Source organism: Biomphalaria glabrata, chromosome 18 (genome assembly GCF_947242115.1).
Source record: "Biomphalaria glabrata chromosome 18, xgBioGlab47.1, whole genome shotgun sequence".
NCBI classification, from domain to species: Eukaryota; Metazoa; Mollusca; class Gastropoda; family Planorbidae; genus Biomphalaria; species Biomphalaria glabrata.
Genome location: NC_074728.1, coordinates 11,473,805 through 11,490,740, shown reverse-complemented (window position 1 = coordinate 11,490,740; position 16,936 = coordinate 11,473,805). Strand labels below are relative to the sequence as shown.

Here is a 16,936-nt window from a genome sequence, read left to right as displayed (position 1 = left end):
TAGCGCCAGGTGGTAGAGTTGAGTAGATCTCAGTAGGCAAGTGCAGCGCTGAATAGCACTAAGCACAGCTGCAGGTAAACAGATCGTTGATCCAATAACTAGGCAATCTCAGTAGGAGAGTGCAGTGCTGAACAGCACTCAGCATACAGCTAATAGGTAGGCAGTTGACTAGGCAGACAATGCCAAATAATTAGGCAGGTAAATAGGCAATAGTTGATTCTTGGTAGCAACTAGGCAAGTGCAGCGCTGATTAGCACTAAGCACATAGATAGGCCAGTAGGCAAATAGGCAGGTAAGTAATCCGATAAATAGGCAATAGTTGATTCTTGGTAGCAACTAGGCAGGTGCAGCGCTGATTAGCACTAAGCACATAGATAGGCCAGTAGGCAAATAGGCAGGTAAGTAATCCGATAAATAGGCAGACACCTGAGGGAGGCACCGGGTATTCCTCTAGGAGAAAGAATAAGTGATATAGTCCAGACTCGATAGCTCAGCTCGAATGAGAACGAAAGAGTCTGATTTTATTTGGATCTACTTTATATAGGCCTGGAAAATGCGAGCGGAAGCAGGAAATGTCCTAGGCTTAGCATTATCTTACACGTGGGTGAATTAGACTTAAGATGGGAGCGTCGAGAGGCACTTTGACTCGAGTAATCTCCTAGATCAAAGAGAGACGTGAGAGAAGGGGGGGGGGAGAAGGATTAGCTTGCATTCAAACCAAGGTGGTGTAAACCGCGGCCGTCAGACATCCTGTCGATAAGATCAAAGTCTGTGCGTATCTTTGCCCCGGTCAAGGGAAGATAACTCGAAAGACGTGGCCTAGCTATCTCCAATGTGGTCAACTAAGTCTAGCCTGGAGCGGAAAAGGTGGCGTGGGTGAAGAATTTGGGGGTAGGATGGGGAAATAATTAAAATAAAATAAATAAATAATGAAAAATAATAATTAATGCTGTGATAATTTAGAGTGACTCTGACAGCGAGTTTTTGACTTGTCACAACACCTCAACAGCCTTCACCTTGTCTTACTTTTGTTTTTTTCTTTGTGTATTTTTTTTCCCTTGACCTATATTAAATTATATTTCCTTGCTGTAGCCTTGAACTACTTTTCTATCAATGTCTGTCTGACATTTTTGAACCATTCCAAGTGTCAAAACTTGTGACGTAATTTGAGCTGTCTACGTACAAGGATGTGACAGTACTCCACGTGTAACTGATGTGCTCACTAGTGCACTTAGCTAATCTGCTTAACAAATGTTGTTAACTAATCTTCCCAACAAATGTACACATGTAATTGTCGTATGGTCGTCTTGATGGTCCCGGGTTCATCCCCTGTCTGCTGCCATCCCACGACTTCCCGCGGGTGGACTAGGAAATAGATTTCCTTCAACTCTGAAGGAAAATCCGAAGCATGTAAACCATTTTATATTTTTACAAACATTATTTGCTGTTTTTTTTTTTTACATCGCGACATTTTTATGAGCTGTTTAATTTGTATCGCAATGCAATCTCAAAGAATAAATGTTTCTTATTGAGCATTTGTTACACAGCTTATAACAACTCACTCTGTCTGTCTGTCTGTCTGTCTAATAGAAATTTTGCACACGATATGTCTCCCACTTTCCAAGTTTAAACTTAGCACAATTATTTATTGCCAAAGACAATATACGAATCAATAACATAAGTAACAAATTAGCTAATTAAATAGCGGTAATTAATTAATATAGCTGGATATCGAAAAAAGAGAAATAATTCGTACATTACTGACTGATATATATATATATATATATATATATATATATATATATATATATATGTGTGTGTGTGTGTGTGTCTGTAACTGTGAAGTTATCCCCTTTATATAAGTTTTTAAAAAAGTATTATGAAATATATTTTGCTTGTTTTCTTTGTGTATTAGACAGCAAATCAGGAACAGAGTTCTATATGCTGAAATCAAGACTTTCAAATATTTAAACTATTATAATTTGTCCGCAAAGTTTCTTAAACAATCACAAAATATTGTGAGTTGCAATACATTTATTTTACATCTCACTTTGTGGCTTATGTAAAAAAAACAACAACATATCTTCTAGACATGGCTCTTCCGCTGGAGACATATGGACGCTATTTCATCATATTTGAAAGAGGGACTCGAACATCGGACACCCGCCTGGCTATCGTGATTTCCAGTGAACCCAACACCACCATCCGCGTAGATCAATCAGACAAATATATTGTCTCGATGCTGGACCCTGGAACCAGGATTTTAGTACGTAACTGTCTGTCTGTCCGTCCGTCCGTCCGTCCGTCCGTCTGTCTGTCTGTATGTCTATCTATCTATCTATCTATCTATCTATCTATCTATCTATCTATCTATCTATCTATCTATCTATCTATCTATCTATCTTTCTTTCTTTCTTTCTTTCTTTTGGGTGTCACCGGTGAGGCCCGCACCCCTCCCCCCCCCCAAACTGTCCAGTAACGTCACTGTTAACATTGGCAAGCACATCTTCACACACATACATTTGTGGCTTGTGATGTAAAAATTTACCTATTTGTGATGTAAAGATCAACTGTTTATTTGGTCGACGGTTAACTATGGTGTCATGTCATTTACCTATTCATCATCATCATCAAACTCCATTAGAGTGAGGGCTTGAGAGGCTCAAATCCTCTCTTGCAAAAGCCCTGGACAGAAACCCTGCTGTCTTGCGTAGTGCATAAATGTCGCCATACAGGTCGAGAATTTTGCGTTTCCCAGAACTGTAGAGACGGAGATCAGCAAGTCTAGGGCAGTCAAACAGAATATGAGGCACGGTTTCCTCTTCTTCCCCGCAGCGGGGGCACCGTGAATCAAAATTTGGCCATAGCCGCGAGAAATATGAGCCAACAGGACAGTGGCCTGTCCTGCACTGTGCTATAATAGCTTGCTCAGGCCTGGACAACCTCCACCACGGGGAAGTGCGGTCAGGGCGCCTCATGCGCTCCCAGACTCCACTGGCTTTTTGGGACTTGTCCCAGCACTCAAACCACTTATCCATTTCTGTTTTTTTTTTGTATTATAGCCAGGGCTTGATGAAAGCATTTACGTATTAGCACTGTGTGGACTAATAGCCCTAAAATTCAAAATCCCAGTTGTCACCGGGATTCGAACACCAGACTGTTCGGCTCGGAAGCCAAGTGCTTTAGCCCTCAAACATGAAGCGAAAAGTCATTATGGAGTTTTGTTGGTGATTTTTATAAATATTCTTTCATAGGATGTATGAATATTTTTGTGGGCGATTCTCGATTAATATTCTTTCATGGGAAATATGTATTGTCTCTCTTGTCATTGTTTTTCTGTTGGAAATATAAAAAAATGGTGCTATTATTTTTGTTGTTGTTGCTTTTCTAATGGTGTTAATTCACTTTGTTTTGAAATGACCCCACAGCTCCACAATTTCCCAAAAGAGCACTACGCCCTCCGGGCTAGCAAGCCCTGCGCGTGCTACCTTATGCTGCCTTCAACTTGTGGCAAGATCGCTTTTGGCGACGGCTCTTTGACTGTGGTGCCGCCCAACGAGCTCTTCTTTAACATATACATGTGGAGGTAATAAACTTCTCTTGAGTTAGCAGACGTCAGGTTTGTTGGTTGTCTGGCATGGAAACTGAAGTATGAATGCAGTTAGTGTAAAACAAGTAAAATAACGCAGATACCTTTAACTGGGACACGTGCCTGACATTCATTTACTTCATTTCATAAAGATTAATAATATTGCATTTCTATTTATTTAATAATATTGCATCTGTATTATTTAATAATATTGCATTTTATTCATTTTACGTTCCAATTTTGTGAATTGGGTCATGAGAAAGACACAGTGGCGTAGCTAGGGTATATGATGTCCAGTGCGGCCGCGCCTCGTGATGCCTACCCTCCTTAATAAAAAAAAAAGAAATAAAATAGCGAAAAGACGTTTTTTTTTACTGAACTAATGTGTTTTCGTGGTAAAAGTTATGCTAATTAACAAAAAAAGAAAAAAAAAACTATTTAATAAAAAGATTCTTCAAATAATGCTTTCTTGCTCGCAAAACTATCAATAATTTTATCGTGTATAGACACAGTTACCGCATTGTCGATTGTCAAATAAAGACAATATTAGGAAATGATTTATCTAGCTGTTGTTTTTTTTTATTGACAAAACTCAAGATATCAAACATGTCCTTGTTTTAGATGTTTGTTGATGTTGGTCATGTATGTACAATGTCTTGTTTTTTATTGACAAAACTCAAGATATCAAACATGTCCTTGTTTTAGATGTTTGTTGATGTTGGTTATGTATGTACAATGTTCTGTTCTTACTGAGAAAGTTTGTCCTTAGTTTGTTGCCCATCTCCACTTGGGTCCCGTGCGGCCAGCACCACATGCACATGGCTAACTGCGCCTCTGACAAGACATCTTTGACAACGAAGATCACATATAGTAGTAGTAACCTCTGCTTTCTGTCACACACACACACACACACACTTGAACCGAATCGACCATACTTTCAGAAGAAGCAAAAAAGTCTGGACTTACTGACCCCTCAAAAAAAAACAACCAACGAATTTATGAGAATCAATAACAAACAAGAGTGCGCAATTGTACAGAAGGGAAGAACATCCTCGACACAGACCGTTTGACCAATCTGGGCAGTAGGGTTAGTGGAACTGATGACAATACATAAAATCGCATTAATAAAGATAAGTTAGAAACAATCGGGCGTTCCCAAGCACTGTTTCTACAGAACAAGATACGAATCTTTTACACAAAATTTAAGTCGGTCCATTTGTATGGCCCCGATACACGAAGAGTCACAAAAACTCATGACCCTCGTAAACATCTTTCCTACTCTCTGCACTGCAATTACTTTTATTATTTGCTCATATTGGGGATTATCATGATGTAATTTGAACACGCCGGATACTGGAAACTTCATGTCCCTTAAAGATATCTTTTGTTCACTTGTGGGAGAGCACCAAACAGAAACCCGTATCCGAAGACATCGACAACTTGAATATGGAGTTGGCTAGGATACACCTTGCGAAAACCAACTGATGCTAGGCAGGGACATAATAGGAATCTACAGAGAAAGAGGAAATTCCTAAACAAACCTGGGGAGGTCAGTCAAAGCTGCTCAGAACCGAGTTCGGTGGAAAGGTGTGGTTGTGGTCCTATACTACCCTTGGGGTACACAGGATTAAATAAGTGTCCATAGAGCTGGGTGGACTCAGAGGTGCCCTAAAGATCCTGAAATTAAAAATCCCAGTCTTCACAAGGATTCAAAACCGTGACTCCTGGTTCGAAAACCAAGTGCTTTACCACTCAGCCAACGCGCCTCATCTTTATCTTCTGAAATAGGGGATCTTCGCTACAATGGCCAAGTGCGCTGCCATTAAATAATATACGCAGTGCAGGAAGACTGCGACTCTCACTTGTCCAATTATTATGGTTATATTGTCGGAGGGCTAGTCGTTTGAATACAGAGTGACAGGAAATAGATTTTTTTGGAAATGCATTGGAAGAGCGCTTACAACTTCTGAGACCAGATTATATTACCTTAAAACACGGCATTTCATTTTGTCAAAAAATACCTTATTTCGGATACGATATTTAAGTTGCGCAACTATCACAGAGAGAAAATATTCTAATACTTCCTAAATATTGAAATAGTGTTGTTCCACAAACATGAAAGCTTAGAAAGCTTTAGTTTGATTTGGCAGTGCTAAGAATGCACATAAATTATTTTATAATCCACATTAAAGAAAAACAAATAGACCATCAACACTTTCTCTATTCTGTACACCGGACACACACACTCACACAAACAACTATTCATTATTTGGCTCACCTTAGATGAAGATCTCTAATATAATTCGACTTCGAATTAATGTTTAGATTTTAATGGTGTATTTGTATTGTGTCTTCTGATTTAAAAGATGACCTAGAATCCGTTGACTATTTCAATTGTTCTGCTCTAGTTTTCAGACGGAAACTTATACTCCCGACATGCAGACATACGTGATATTAATTGTACACAAATGGTATATCAATTCGACTCAGATCAACGACACGTTCATACATAACAAGTAAGTGTTTCGTTCTACAACATCTAGGCCCAACCATACATCAAAGTAAGTGTTTAGTTCTATAACATCTAGGCCCAACCATACATCAAAGTAAGTGTTTAGTTCTATAACATCTAGGCCCAACCATACATCAAAGTAAGTGTTTAGTTCTATAACATCTAGGCCCAACCATACATCAAAGTAAGTGTTTAGTTCTATAACATCTAGGCCCAACCATACATCAAAGCTTATACCACCGTTTCAGTCGATTACAATTTCTTTCCCTTCTTTGAGACACCAAACAAAATAATTTATTACCAACAGTTAATTAATTAATTTCTTTAATTGATTCTTGTGTTGTCAGGTAAAATAAATAATTTTGCAAAATTTCAGTTTGTTCCGAGATTGAGTTTGGGAGAAATAACGTGTACAAACTTTTTACTAGAAAGACACAATGAGTTGATATAAGCTTTGTAATAAATAAACAAACTAAATAAACAAAAGTTGATATAACCTTTGTAATAAATAAACAAACTAAATAAACAAAAGTTGATATAACCTTTGTAATAAATAAACAAACTAAATAAACAAAAGTTGATATAACCTTTGTAATAAATAAACAAACTAAATAAACAAAAGTTGATATAACCTTTGTAATAAATAAACAAACTAAATAAACAAAAGTTGATATAACCTTTGTAATAAATAAACAAACTAAACAAAATTGGTATAATGATATATTGCTATATTTATTGTTTACTGTTACATTCTGTATTATAAAAAACTATTTTGCTAAATCGAATGAGTTTAGAAATTTGATTTTATTATAGGTCTATTGAAATGTGCATAATAAATTTCGTAAACTTTCGCTAATACATAGCGTACGAACTTTCCCTGTATTCTGTACACCGAATACACAAAAAAGCTAGCTATTCATAATTGACAGCAATAGATGAAATTCTAAAATGACTATTAAAATAAAAAAAAATGGAAAGAAAGAAATTTGTGACATTCTCAAAGCCGAAAACGTTCGGATGTGATCTGATGTTATAAATGATCTATTGTTTCATTGAACCCAGATTTTCTTTCTATACATTTAATGTATTTTTTATTGCACAAATCGTGGGACTAATTTCCTTATCGATAATACAGATTATTATTATTATTATTGGATGTCCTAGATTTGTAGTCAGCTGGAATAAAGTGATGGGAAACAACGACTGGCTCGTTGGGGCCATACAATTGGAAGGAGGGACGCACATCGCCCACCTGACGTCGAGCCTGTACAAATTTGGCTGCTACATCTACGTGTCCTCGGAGGGGTTCGGCTTTATCTCCTCGGCTGGATTTATTCTGGCCAGCATTAACACAGACTTTAAGGTCAGCTGCTATTTTATATACTGCTAATTTGATGCTAATTTGATGCTAATTTGTTGTTGTTGTAAAGAGGTCGATCTAAAATATTTTTTGACGTGTCTCGCCGTGCTGATAATATTTGAATTTAGAATCTTCAGTTCAAACTGATTAACATTGCATTCATGGAGTGGTGTAAGGATCTCTATGGCTGGGCTCTAGGACAGTTATGTAAGACAGGTCTCAAGGAATTAGCGGATCCAGATTTTTTTATGGGGGGGGGGAATTTTTCTCCAGTCCCAACACGAGATCTCTTAAACTTTCGTAGTACAAGTATTCGCATCCTATTTCGCACACAGGTTCCTTGTACCTCCTAGGGGCTCACTAAGAACGCTTTTTGACAGATACGCAACATGACCGCTGCAATTTGCAAAAAACCGCAAGCTCTATGAAACCTTTGTATTTTATTTTTATTTTGGTATTTCCCCAGAAGGCCGCAGTCTAATTAGAAATCATTTGAAAAATATCACGAATTTTTCTTTTTCCCTACTAAGTCTACTTACTTTTAATAGGCCTTACGTCATTTCCACTTCCTTTTAGACGCGGTCTAAATAATACAAAAAATCCCAATAGCATTAATAAGATAAACCCAGAGATTTTTTTTTTTGAGAGAGAGAGAGAGAGAGAGAGAGAAAGAGGGAGAGGTGGAAGCAAGTAATGGTACTTTGCAACACTGTCAAAAATAAAATCTAATTCTAATAGTATTGAAATATAAATCTAGATCTATTGTCATTTCTCTACATTCAAAAAGGGTCTAATAAACGATTACAATTAATAAAACCAAAATTGATATTGATTTCTTTTTAGAAAACAAAATACAAAGGTAATTGCAGAAATGGGAACGGGAATGTGTGCGAAGGACTAGCTTTTTGTTATTGGCAAGACAGGGAGGGGAACGTATAAGTACAAGTGCCACTAAAATTAGCGGGCCCAAAAATAGGAAAGCCTGTATATATTGGAGGGGGGGGGGCGCATTATGCAGCGGGTCTTTTCAAATCAAGTCAAAAGTCTATGTGGGAGAAATCACGACATCATACAAATCCCTGTTACGAACCCTGTCCGCCTTCTTCTAGAATGTTTGGGCTAGGACGTACTAATCTTTATTCACTTAAGTCAAACCTACAATACAGTCAAAGAAACGGTTACACAAATACCTTTGTGAATGTTGTTTTTCTGTTCAACAATCTAGAAATGTATAGCTACAAATGGGACTGATCGTTACGACTACATAGATAATGACTGTGATGGTCGAATAGACGAAGAGATTAAGAACGATATAGGTTCGTAGAATTTGATTTATTTAATTTCAGTCATAACTGTGATGTCAGGGTCATCTTTAGTATTATTATCAATATTTACAGTTTTAGAGGTTATAGATTGAAGTCGTTGAGGTCGAGTCCAATATTTTAAGAAAGAATGCTGTTACGAGTTATGTGTATCTTGCTCATGCAAGCCGAGTGGCTGACTCGTCCAAGCAATTGTAATGTCTCTAGCTTCTGTTCAAACCCACTCAAGCTCGATGCTAGCTATACGTAAAGACAAGGAATAATAGAATCTCGGCGAAATAATGGCAATGACTTAAGGCCTAATCAACTAACCACCTTTGAAGAAGAAAGGTAGGACACTGCAAAGTGTTAGCCAGGGGGCTGTGAAATTGCCATTGTGGTTCATTTTGTACACCAATGATTTTCAATCCGATTGTCCTTTTTGCTCTTTCACAAAATTCGCTGACGATGCGACTCTTTTTGCTCTGCTCTCAGAGAACTCAGACGTAAATGAGTATTTCAGAGAAATAGAACACATTCATAAAAAAGCTAAAACGATTCTAAGAATAAAAAAATCACCCTTTGGGTCAGGATTTTGTTATTTTACCATCACAAAAAAGATACAAGACACCGATAGCAAAGGCAAACAGACACAATAACTCTTTTGTTCCCCAAGCAATCAAATCGTTAAATAGAAACAATCTGCTATAAACCTTTCGTATGTAAATTATGAGTGAGTCTGCTGTGAATGTATTTTTTTTTTCTAAAAATATACTGTTTTGTTTGGTGCAATGCACAAATTGTAAGACAAATTTCCCTTTATACGTTTGTCAGAGGAATTTTCTGCTGATGGGGCAGGTCTGCAGCAGTACCGCACTTTTACAAACTGAGTTGGAAAAACAAAGAAAATATGGGAACCTAGACTTGGAGATTACGCGTTTATGGAAGTTATCTAAAACAACAATATACCCCATTGTTATGTAAATCGAAAGATAATAACTGACCTTACAGATACCTTCAAGGCCCTTGGCATTCCTAGGAACACTCTCGCTGCCTGTCAGAGTGCGGTACTGCTGTAGACCTGCCACATTACCAGAAAATTGCTCGGTGGAAACTGATAAAAGGACTACGGTGAATTTTGTTTCCCTTTAACGAAACTCGACCCTGGCAGCGCCAGAGATTGAATACTTGTTCGTTTCTAACATAAAAATCTTTATTATTATTATCTTGGGGGAGCTACCACCTTCTACCAAGCGCGTCCCCAGATGGTGGGTAGGGGAAAGGCCCTTAGATATAATGTTTAGCTGTGAATAGCAAATAAACAGCCGCGGACCAACTGGTTTGCAGTCATGGAGGATGAGGTGAAGTATTCCAGTGGTTAGAATATTTATTAAAAACATCTCAGAAATCCAGGGAAATGATTGCAAAAAGCGAGTATAGAGCGCTCTAACTCTAAACCCGGGTAGATGAAGCTCGTTAGCTAGGGATAGCAGTTCATCTAGGAGAGAAAACTCCGAAAATAAACACCTGCTGCCTTACAGATGATCTTGGATGATCAAAGGCTATGGGAGCACACCCAGAAAAAAAAGCAGGCTGAAGTCGGAGTCAATGGGCCTCCTGGCGCATAACACATTGACACGCAACCTCACCTATGTTGGAATTCAGTAACGATTCTAATAGATGTGGCGTCCTGCCTGTGGAGTCCCACCGCGCAGGTAGGGGGCCGGGCTCTCCGACCTCGTCCTCCAAAACTGCTCTCTTTACCAAGAGGCCCGTATAAGACATTGACCCCAAAACACCCCAATAGAGTGAAAATTATATGGGGAGCTTCCTGATTTGGAAACCACTGCGCAGTTCATCTCATATATTGGTCTAGTCATCTGAACGCTCCAACATAACAATGAGAACGAAGAATTATTATTATTATTATTATTATTATGTTATAACACCACACACAAATAGGTGCCCCTTAGCCTGTATGATTGTACAGCGACTGTCCGAGACGCTGAGAGATGACGTAACCCAAAAGTCTTTGGAAATATCACACACTTAAAAAAAAACAACACAACTTTCTAGTCTGTGCAGAGAAGAGCGCAAATAATAAAACACTTAAAACTTTCTAGTGCTCTATGTGCTTAGAAGGGGGTGCGGTGGCTGAGGGGTTATAAACCTTCCTAGCATGGAGTCCTGGGTTCAAATCTCGGTGAAGACTAGGATTCTGAATTTCGGGATATTTAGGGCGTTCCTGAGGCCATAATCTCTAATGGGTACCATAGTTGGGGAAAGTAATGACGGTTGGTGCTGGCCACATGACACCCCGCTCAAAAACCGTTGGCCAAAAAAAAACAGATGACCTTATCGTCTGCCCCATAGATCGCCAGGTCTGAAAGGGAAACTTTTTTTTCACCGAATGTGCTTAGAAGTGCGCAAATAATAAAGCACTAAAAAGTCCTCAGAAAGCCCCTTGAATATCAGTTCAAACTCTATCAACGTAGTTCTTGAGTGTGACTGTTTTTTTCAGACGATGACGGAGATGGTAGAACCGACGAGGATCTTGGAATACCAGATTTTTGTAAGTAAGACAATGCTTTGAAGTATTTGCTATATTCTGTATATATATATATATATATATATATATATATATATATATATATATATATATATATATATATATATATATATATATATATCAAGTAAAATGGAAATATGCATTTTGTTTTTTAAATGAGTACACATTTTTAAGACAGTAAGACTTCATTGAAAGTCCTATACATAGCAAGCAGGAACAAACGGAGAAACAGAAAGGATTATGTCAATTCACCTTCAAGACTTATTTTACAATTAATTTTCTGGCTGAAACATAACAGAAGTTTTTTTTTTAATCGGTAAAGATTGTGGTACCTTTGAGTCCTCGAAAATGTAGCTGTACGAGCAAGAGAGACTTGTGTTAGTCAGACAGTTCTGATAAGTTCAAGAAAGCATTTGAATTTGATGTAGCCTTGGCTGTCGATGTATGAGTGAGAAGATCGTAACAATATATATATATATATATATGTGTAGTCAAAATTTGCCCACAGATCCCTAAGTCTTAGTGAATTAGCTACAGTATATAACTGTAAAAAAAAAAGAAAAAAACAACATGATTTTGTAATAATAATAATAATAATATGCCTAAACTTTTCTGTCCTGAAAGACATTTGTCTTACAATATGTGCATTACACCAAACAAAACATTCGTGTGTTTATTGATAGTATCACTTTTGTTTTTAAAAAAATGTATGACTTGTGTGAAGTTGAGATTTTATGAATGTATTTTTGTTTGGATCGAAATTAGTAATTCATGGAATCCGGATGGGTGCGTTTACAACTTATCTCAAAAACAGCTCTAATGATGTTCCTAGAAATTTAAGTTAATGTATATCGATGAAAAAAAAGAATTACCAACTCGTTGGCCAAAGGGAAAACTCTAGTTTGACCGTTATAATTTGTCAAAGTAAAAAATAATGAAATGTAAATTAGGCTGCAAACCACATCTAGGTCTGTTGCCAACATAGCGTAGTCAACCGTATTTCCGTAAATGCGATAATTGAGTATCTAATAAAGATTACATCTAGATTCCAGAGATCCAGAAGTAGATTTAATCAAGATCTTAATAGTTCTAAATCAGAACTTTAGGTCTAGTGTTAGATCTAAATGTCCGTATAATGAACATACCAATAATTAATGGTGTCACGGGCTCGATACTCGAATGGAACCCAAAATTTTTATTATTATTTTTTACAAATTATTTTATTATATTTGAAGTTTAATAATGGAGGCATTGTCTTTTTTTGAAAAATATTTTTAAACATGTTTTTCTTGTTTGTGATGAGATTCATTTCGGTAATGAATCCACGTTGTACTTAATAAGAAGACGGGGGAGCAGTCAACAACTTCTTTACAATTCCATAGTGCCCCTGTATTAAGGAGGAACTGTTAGATAGCTAGTTTAGTTAGTTGGGTGACGCACTTTAATGTACTGACAGTGAACGGATATTTTAGAATGACGACATAGACTTTGGGGTTAGAGGTTAAGATTGACGTTTAGGAATCAGTTACCGCTAGATTCTCAAGGGGATAACATCGTTCTATAGTGACAGACTAGACTGTGGCCCATTCTGTAATAAACGTTTGTTTGAAGTTCACCTTGAGTCGACTTGGTCATTTGAGTCTGTGTTCCTGTTTAGTACCTTATCTATATTTGTGACGGTGTGCATGAAGAGCTCGTAGATTGAAAATACATCATACAAGGTACGCACGCACTTATTCTACATAAGCATATCTAGAAATACTTCAGCTACATCTGACTACACATGCACCGTTACAGTGGCGACCCTTAATATGGGTTAATTTTGGTGGGATCATAGTTTTATCCTCGCGCCAAAGTGGCCTTTAGCGAAAAAGTTATTTTTATCTGTATATATAATTCCCTACATGGCTCAACAGTTTGGAAGAAGAAGAAGAAGTAAAGGAAAGATCACTCTTTTATTTCTGCGGATAGAGTTACCCCACTAAAAAACAAGAGATGGGGGGGGGGGGAGACCAAGTAGTATTCACCCGTCACTACGGATGGCTGTCTGTTCGTGCGGTTTGCGCGCTGGTCTGTCGTTTGGATTTATCGACTGTCTAGGGTTCAAACCCTGACGCTCCCATCCCCCCTCGTCCTGCGGGAGGTATGGACTAGAAAGTAAACTATCTTCAACTCTGAAGGAACATCCGAAACATGTAAAACATTTTACAAACACTAAATAGCAGCGCCGGACTTAACCATTGTGACCAAGAAGTCATGGAAAGAGAACAAGTAATCTACTATGTATATTCACCAGTCACTAAATAGCAGGGCCGGACTCAACAGCTGTGGGGCTCTATGCGAAACAGATTTCGCGGGGCCAAGTTTGGGTAGGGAAGCGGATAATAAGTGAAGTTAAAAAGTTTGTATTAGAAAATAAATTCGTCTTTGCATTTTATTCATTCTTTACTACTTACAGAATTACTTTACGAGCCTTGCATGTAGCAAAGTCATACAGTATATAAAAATAATTATGTTTCCTAATTCCTACATAGATCAAGCTCAATAGCAAGAATTAACAAATGTTTCAATCTATCTTTGACAATTGTTGACCTCAAGTAATTCTTCATTAGTTTGAGGCGCGAGAAGCTTCTATCACCAGATTACACAATTAAGGCTAATGCATAATGCCGTTTTTTTTATTGCGCGTAGGATTGGTGTTTTCCATATTGAATGACACCCCAAAATGACAATTTTTGTCTATATATTTTCGTATATTTTAAGGACGTTTTCGTATATTTTGCCATTTCGGGAGATTTCCAGGAGCTCCTGGTAAATCGACAGGAGGGCACGGGAAATCTGTTTTATAAAATGGTTTAATTTATCGATTTATACACCTTGAATTATCGCGGGTCCTATGAAAGTGCGGGTCCTATGAAAGTGCCGGTCCCACGGCGGTCGCATAGGTTGCAGTTGCCTAAGGCCGGCCCTGCGGTTTATGCTACGCCTTCGGTCGACTAGTTGTATAAAATTTTCATCTTCCTGCGGACCACAGTTTGAGAACCATTGATCTACTTGGTTTGTGAGAATCCATTACTATGTATCCATATAAAACAATAAAACAGTCTATAGTTCAAACCAATAGGCCTCCATAATGTTTACAAATTTTGTCTTCACAGTGCCTGGCATCTGGACGCAATGGAATGCTTGGGAATGTCGAGATAAATGTGGCAACAGTTCGTATGTCAGATACAGGTAGGACTTCAAGATAAATGTGGCAACAGTTCTTATGTCAGATACATGTAAGACTTGAAGATAAATGTGGCAACAGTTCATTATGTCAGATACAGGTAGGAATTGAAGATAAATGTGGCAAAAGTTCGTATGTCAGATACAGGTAGGACTTGAAGATAAATGTGGCAAAAGTTCGTATGTCAGATACAGGTAGGACTTGAAGATAAATGTGGCAAAAGTTCGTATCCAGCCATCTTTTTGAACTCATGAAATGTTTGCTAGCTAATAAGTAAAATTGTTAATATCACCTTTATTTCTTAGAGGATGCAAGCCGAGGTTGGAGGGTCCGTTAGAAATGAACTGCCCAGGTGATCCTTACATGACCAAGGATGGAATCTGTATAACAGGGGTATCTTGCAATACAGGTTAGATGATAGGACTAGAAGAGTTGATATTCAGGTTAGATGATAGGTCTAGAAGAATTGATATACAGGTTAGATCTTAGGCCTAGAAGAATTGATATACAGGTTAGATCTTAGGCCTAGAAGAATTGATATTCAGGTTAGATCTTAGGTCTAGAAGAGTTGATATTCAGGTTAGATCTTAGGTCTAGAAGAATTGATATTCAGGTTAGATCTTGGGTCTAGAAGAGTTGATATTCAGGTTAGATCTTAGGTCTAGAAGAATTGATATTCAGGTTAGATCTTAGGTCTAGAAGAATTGATATTCAGGTTAGATCTTAGGTCTAGAAGAATTGATATTCAGGTTAGATCTTAGGTCTAGAAGAATTGATATTCAGGTTAGATCTTAGGTCTAGAAGAGTTGATATTCAGGTTAGATCTTAGGTCTAGAAGAGTTGATATACAGGTTAGATCTTAGGCCTAGAAGAGTTGATATTCAGGTTAGATCTTAGGTCTAGAAGAATTGATATATACAATTAGATCTTAGGCCTAGAAGAATTGATATTCAGGTTAGATCTTAGGTCTAGAAGAGTTGATATTCAGGTTAGATCTTAGGTCTAGAAGAATTGATATTCAGGTTTGATCTTAGGTCTAGAAGAATTGATATTCAGGTTAGATCTTAGGTCTAGAAAATTGATATTCAGATTAGATCTTAGGTCTAGAAGAATTGATATTCAGGTTAGATCTTAGGTCTAGAAGAATTGCTATTCAGGTTAGATCTTAGGTCTAGAAGAATTGATATTCAGGTTAGATCTTAGGTATAGAAGAATTGATATTCAGATTAGATCTTAGGTCTAGAAGAATTGATATTCAGGTTAGATCTTAGGTCTAGAAGAATTGATATTCAGGTTAGATCTTAGGTCTAGAAGAGTTGATATTCAGGTTAGATCTTAGGTCTAGAAGAATTGATATTCAGGTTAGATCTTAGGTCTAGAAGAGTTGATATTCAGGTTAGATCTTAGGTCTAGAAGAATTGATATTCAGGTTAGATCTTAGGTCTAGAAGAATTGATATCCAGGTTAGATCTTAGGCCTAGAAGAGTTGATATTCAGGTTAGATCTTAGGTCTAGAAGAATTGATATTCAGGTTAGATCTTAGGACTAGAAGAATTGATATTCAGGTTAGATCTTAGGTCTAGAAGAATTGATATTCAGGTTAGATCTTGGGTCTAGAAGAGTTGATATTCAGGTTAGATCTTAGGTCTAGAAGAATTGATATTCAGGTTAGATCTTAGGTCTAGAAGAATTGATATTCAGGTTAGATCTTAGGTCTAGAAGAATTGATATTCAGGTTAGATCTTAGGTCTAGAAGAGTTGATATTCAGGTTAGATCTTAGGTCTAGAAGAGTTGATATACAGGTTAGATCTTAGGCCTAGAAGAGTTGATATTCAGGTTAGATCTTAGGTCTAGAAGAATTGATATACAGGTTAGATCTTAGGCCTAGAAGAATTGATATTCAGGTTAGATCTTAGGTCTAGAAGAATTGATATTCAGGTTAGATCTTAGGTCTAGAAGAATTGATATTCAGGTTAGATCTTAGGTCTAGAAGAGTTGATATTCAGGTTAGATCTTAGGTCTAGAAGAGTTGATATACAGGTTAGATCTTAGGCCTAGAAGAGTTGATATTCAGGTTAGATCTTAGGTCTAGAAGAATTGATATACAGGTTAGATCTTAGGCCTAGAAGAATTGATATTCAGGTTAGATCTTAGGTCTAGAAGAATTGATATTCAGATTAGATCTTAGGTCTAGAAGAATTGATATTCAGGTTAGATCTTAGGTCTAGAAGAATTGATATTCAGGTTAGATCTTAGGTCTAGAAGAATTGATATTCAGGTTAGATCTTAGGTATAGAAGAATTGATATTCAGATTAGATCTTAGGTCTAGAAGAATTGATATTCAGGTTAGATCTTAGGTCTAGAAGAATTGATA

The 16,936-nt window shown here is 37.2% G+C and overlaps 1 protein-coding gene across 1 annotated transcript in view; it reads left to right on the top strand.

Annotated features, from left to right (window-relative positions):
- The window catches only part of LOC106072740 (uncharacterized), a 74,596-nt gene that overhangs the window by 27,596 nt on the left and 30,064 nt on the right, over positions 1–16,936 (top strand). Inside the window, exons 8-15 of the mRNA XM_056017868.1 lie at positions 2,091–2,266; positions 3,429–3,586; positions 5,998–6,105; positions 7,266–7,464; positions 8,687–8,777; positions 11,284–11,334; positions 14,490–14,565; positions 14,866–14,969. Coding sequence (XP_055873843.1) covers positions 2,091–2,266; positions 3,429–3,586; positions 5,998–6,105; positions 7,266–7,464; positions 8,687–8,777; positions 11,284–11,334; positions 14,490–14,565; positions 14,866–14,969 — 963 coding nt within the window. The remainder of the gene's footprint in view (positions 1–2,090; positions 2,267–3,428; positions 3,587–5,997; positions 6,106–7,265; positions 7,465–8,686; positions 8,778–11,283; positions 11,335–14,489; positions 14,566–14,865; positions 14,970–16,936) is intronic.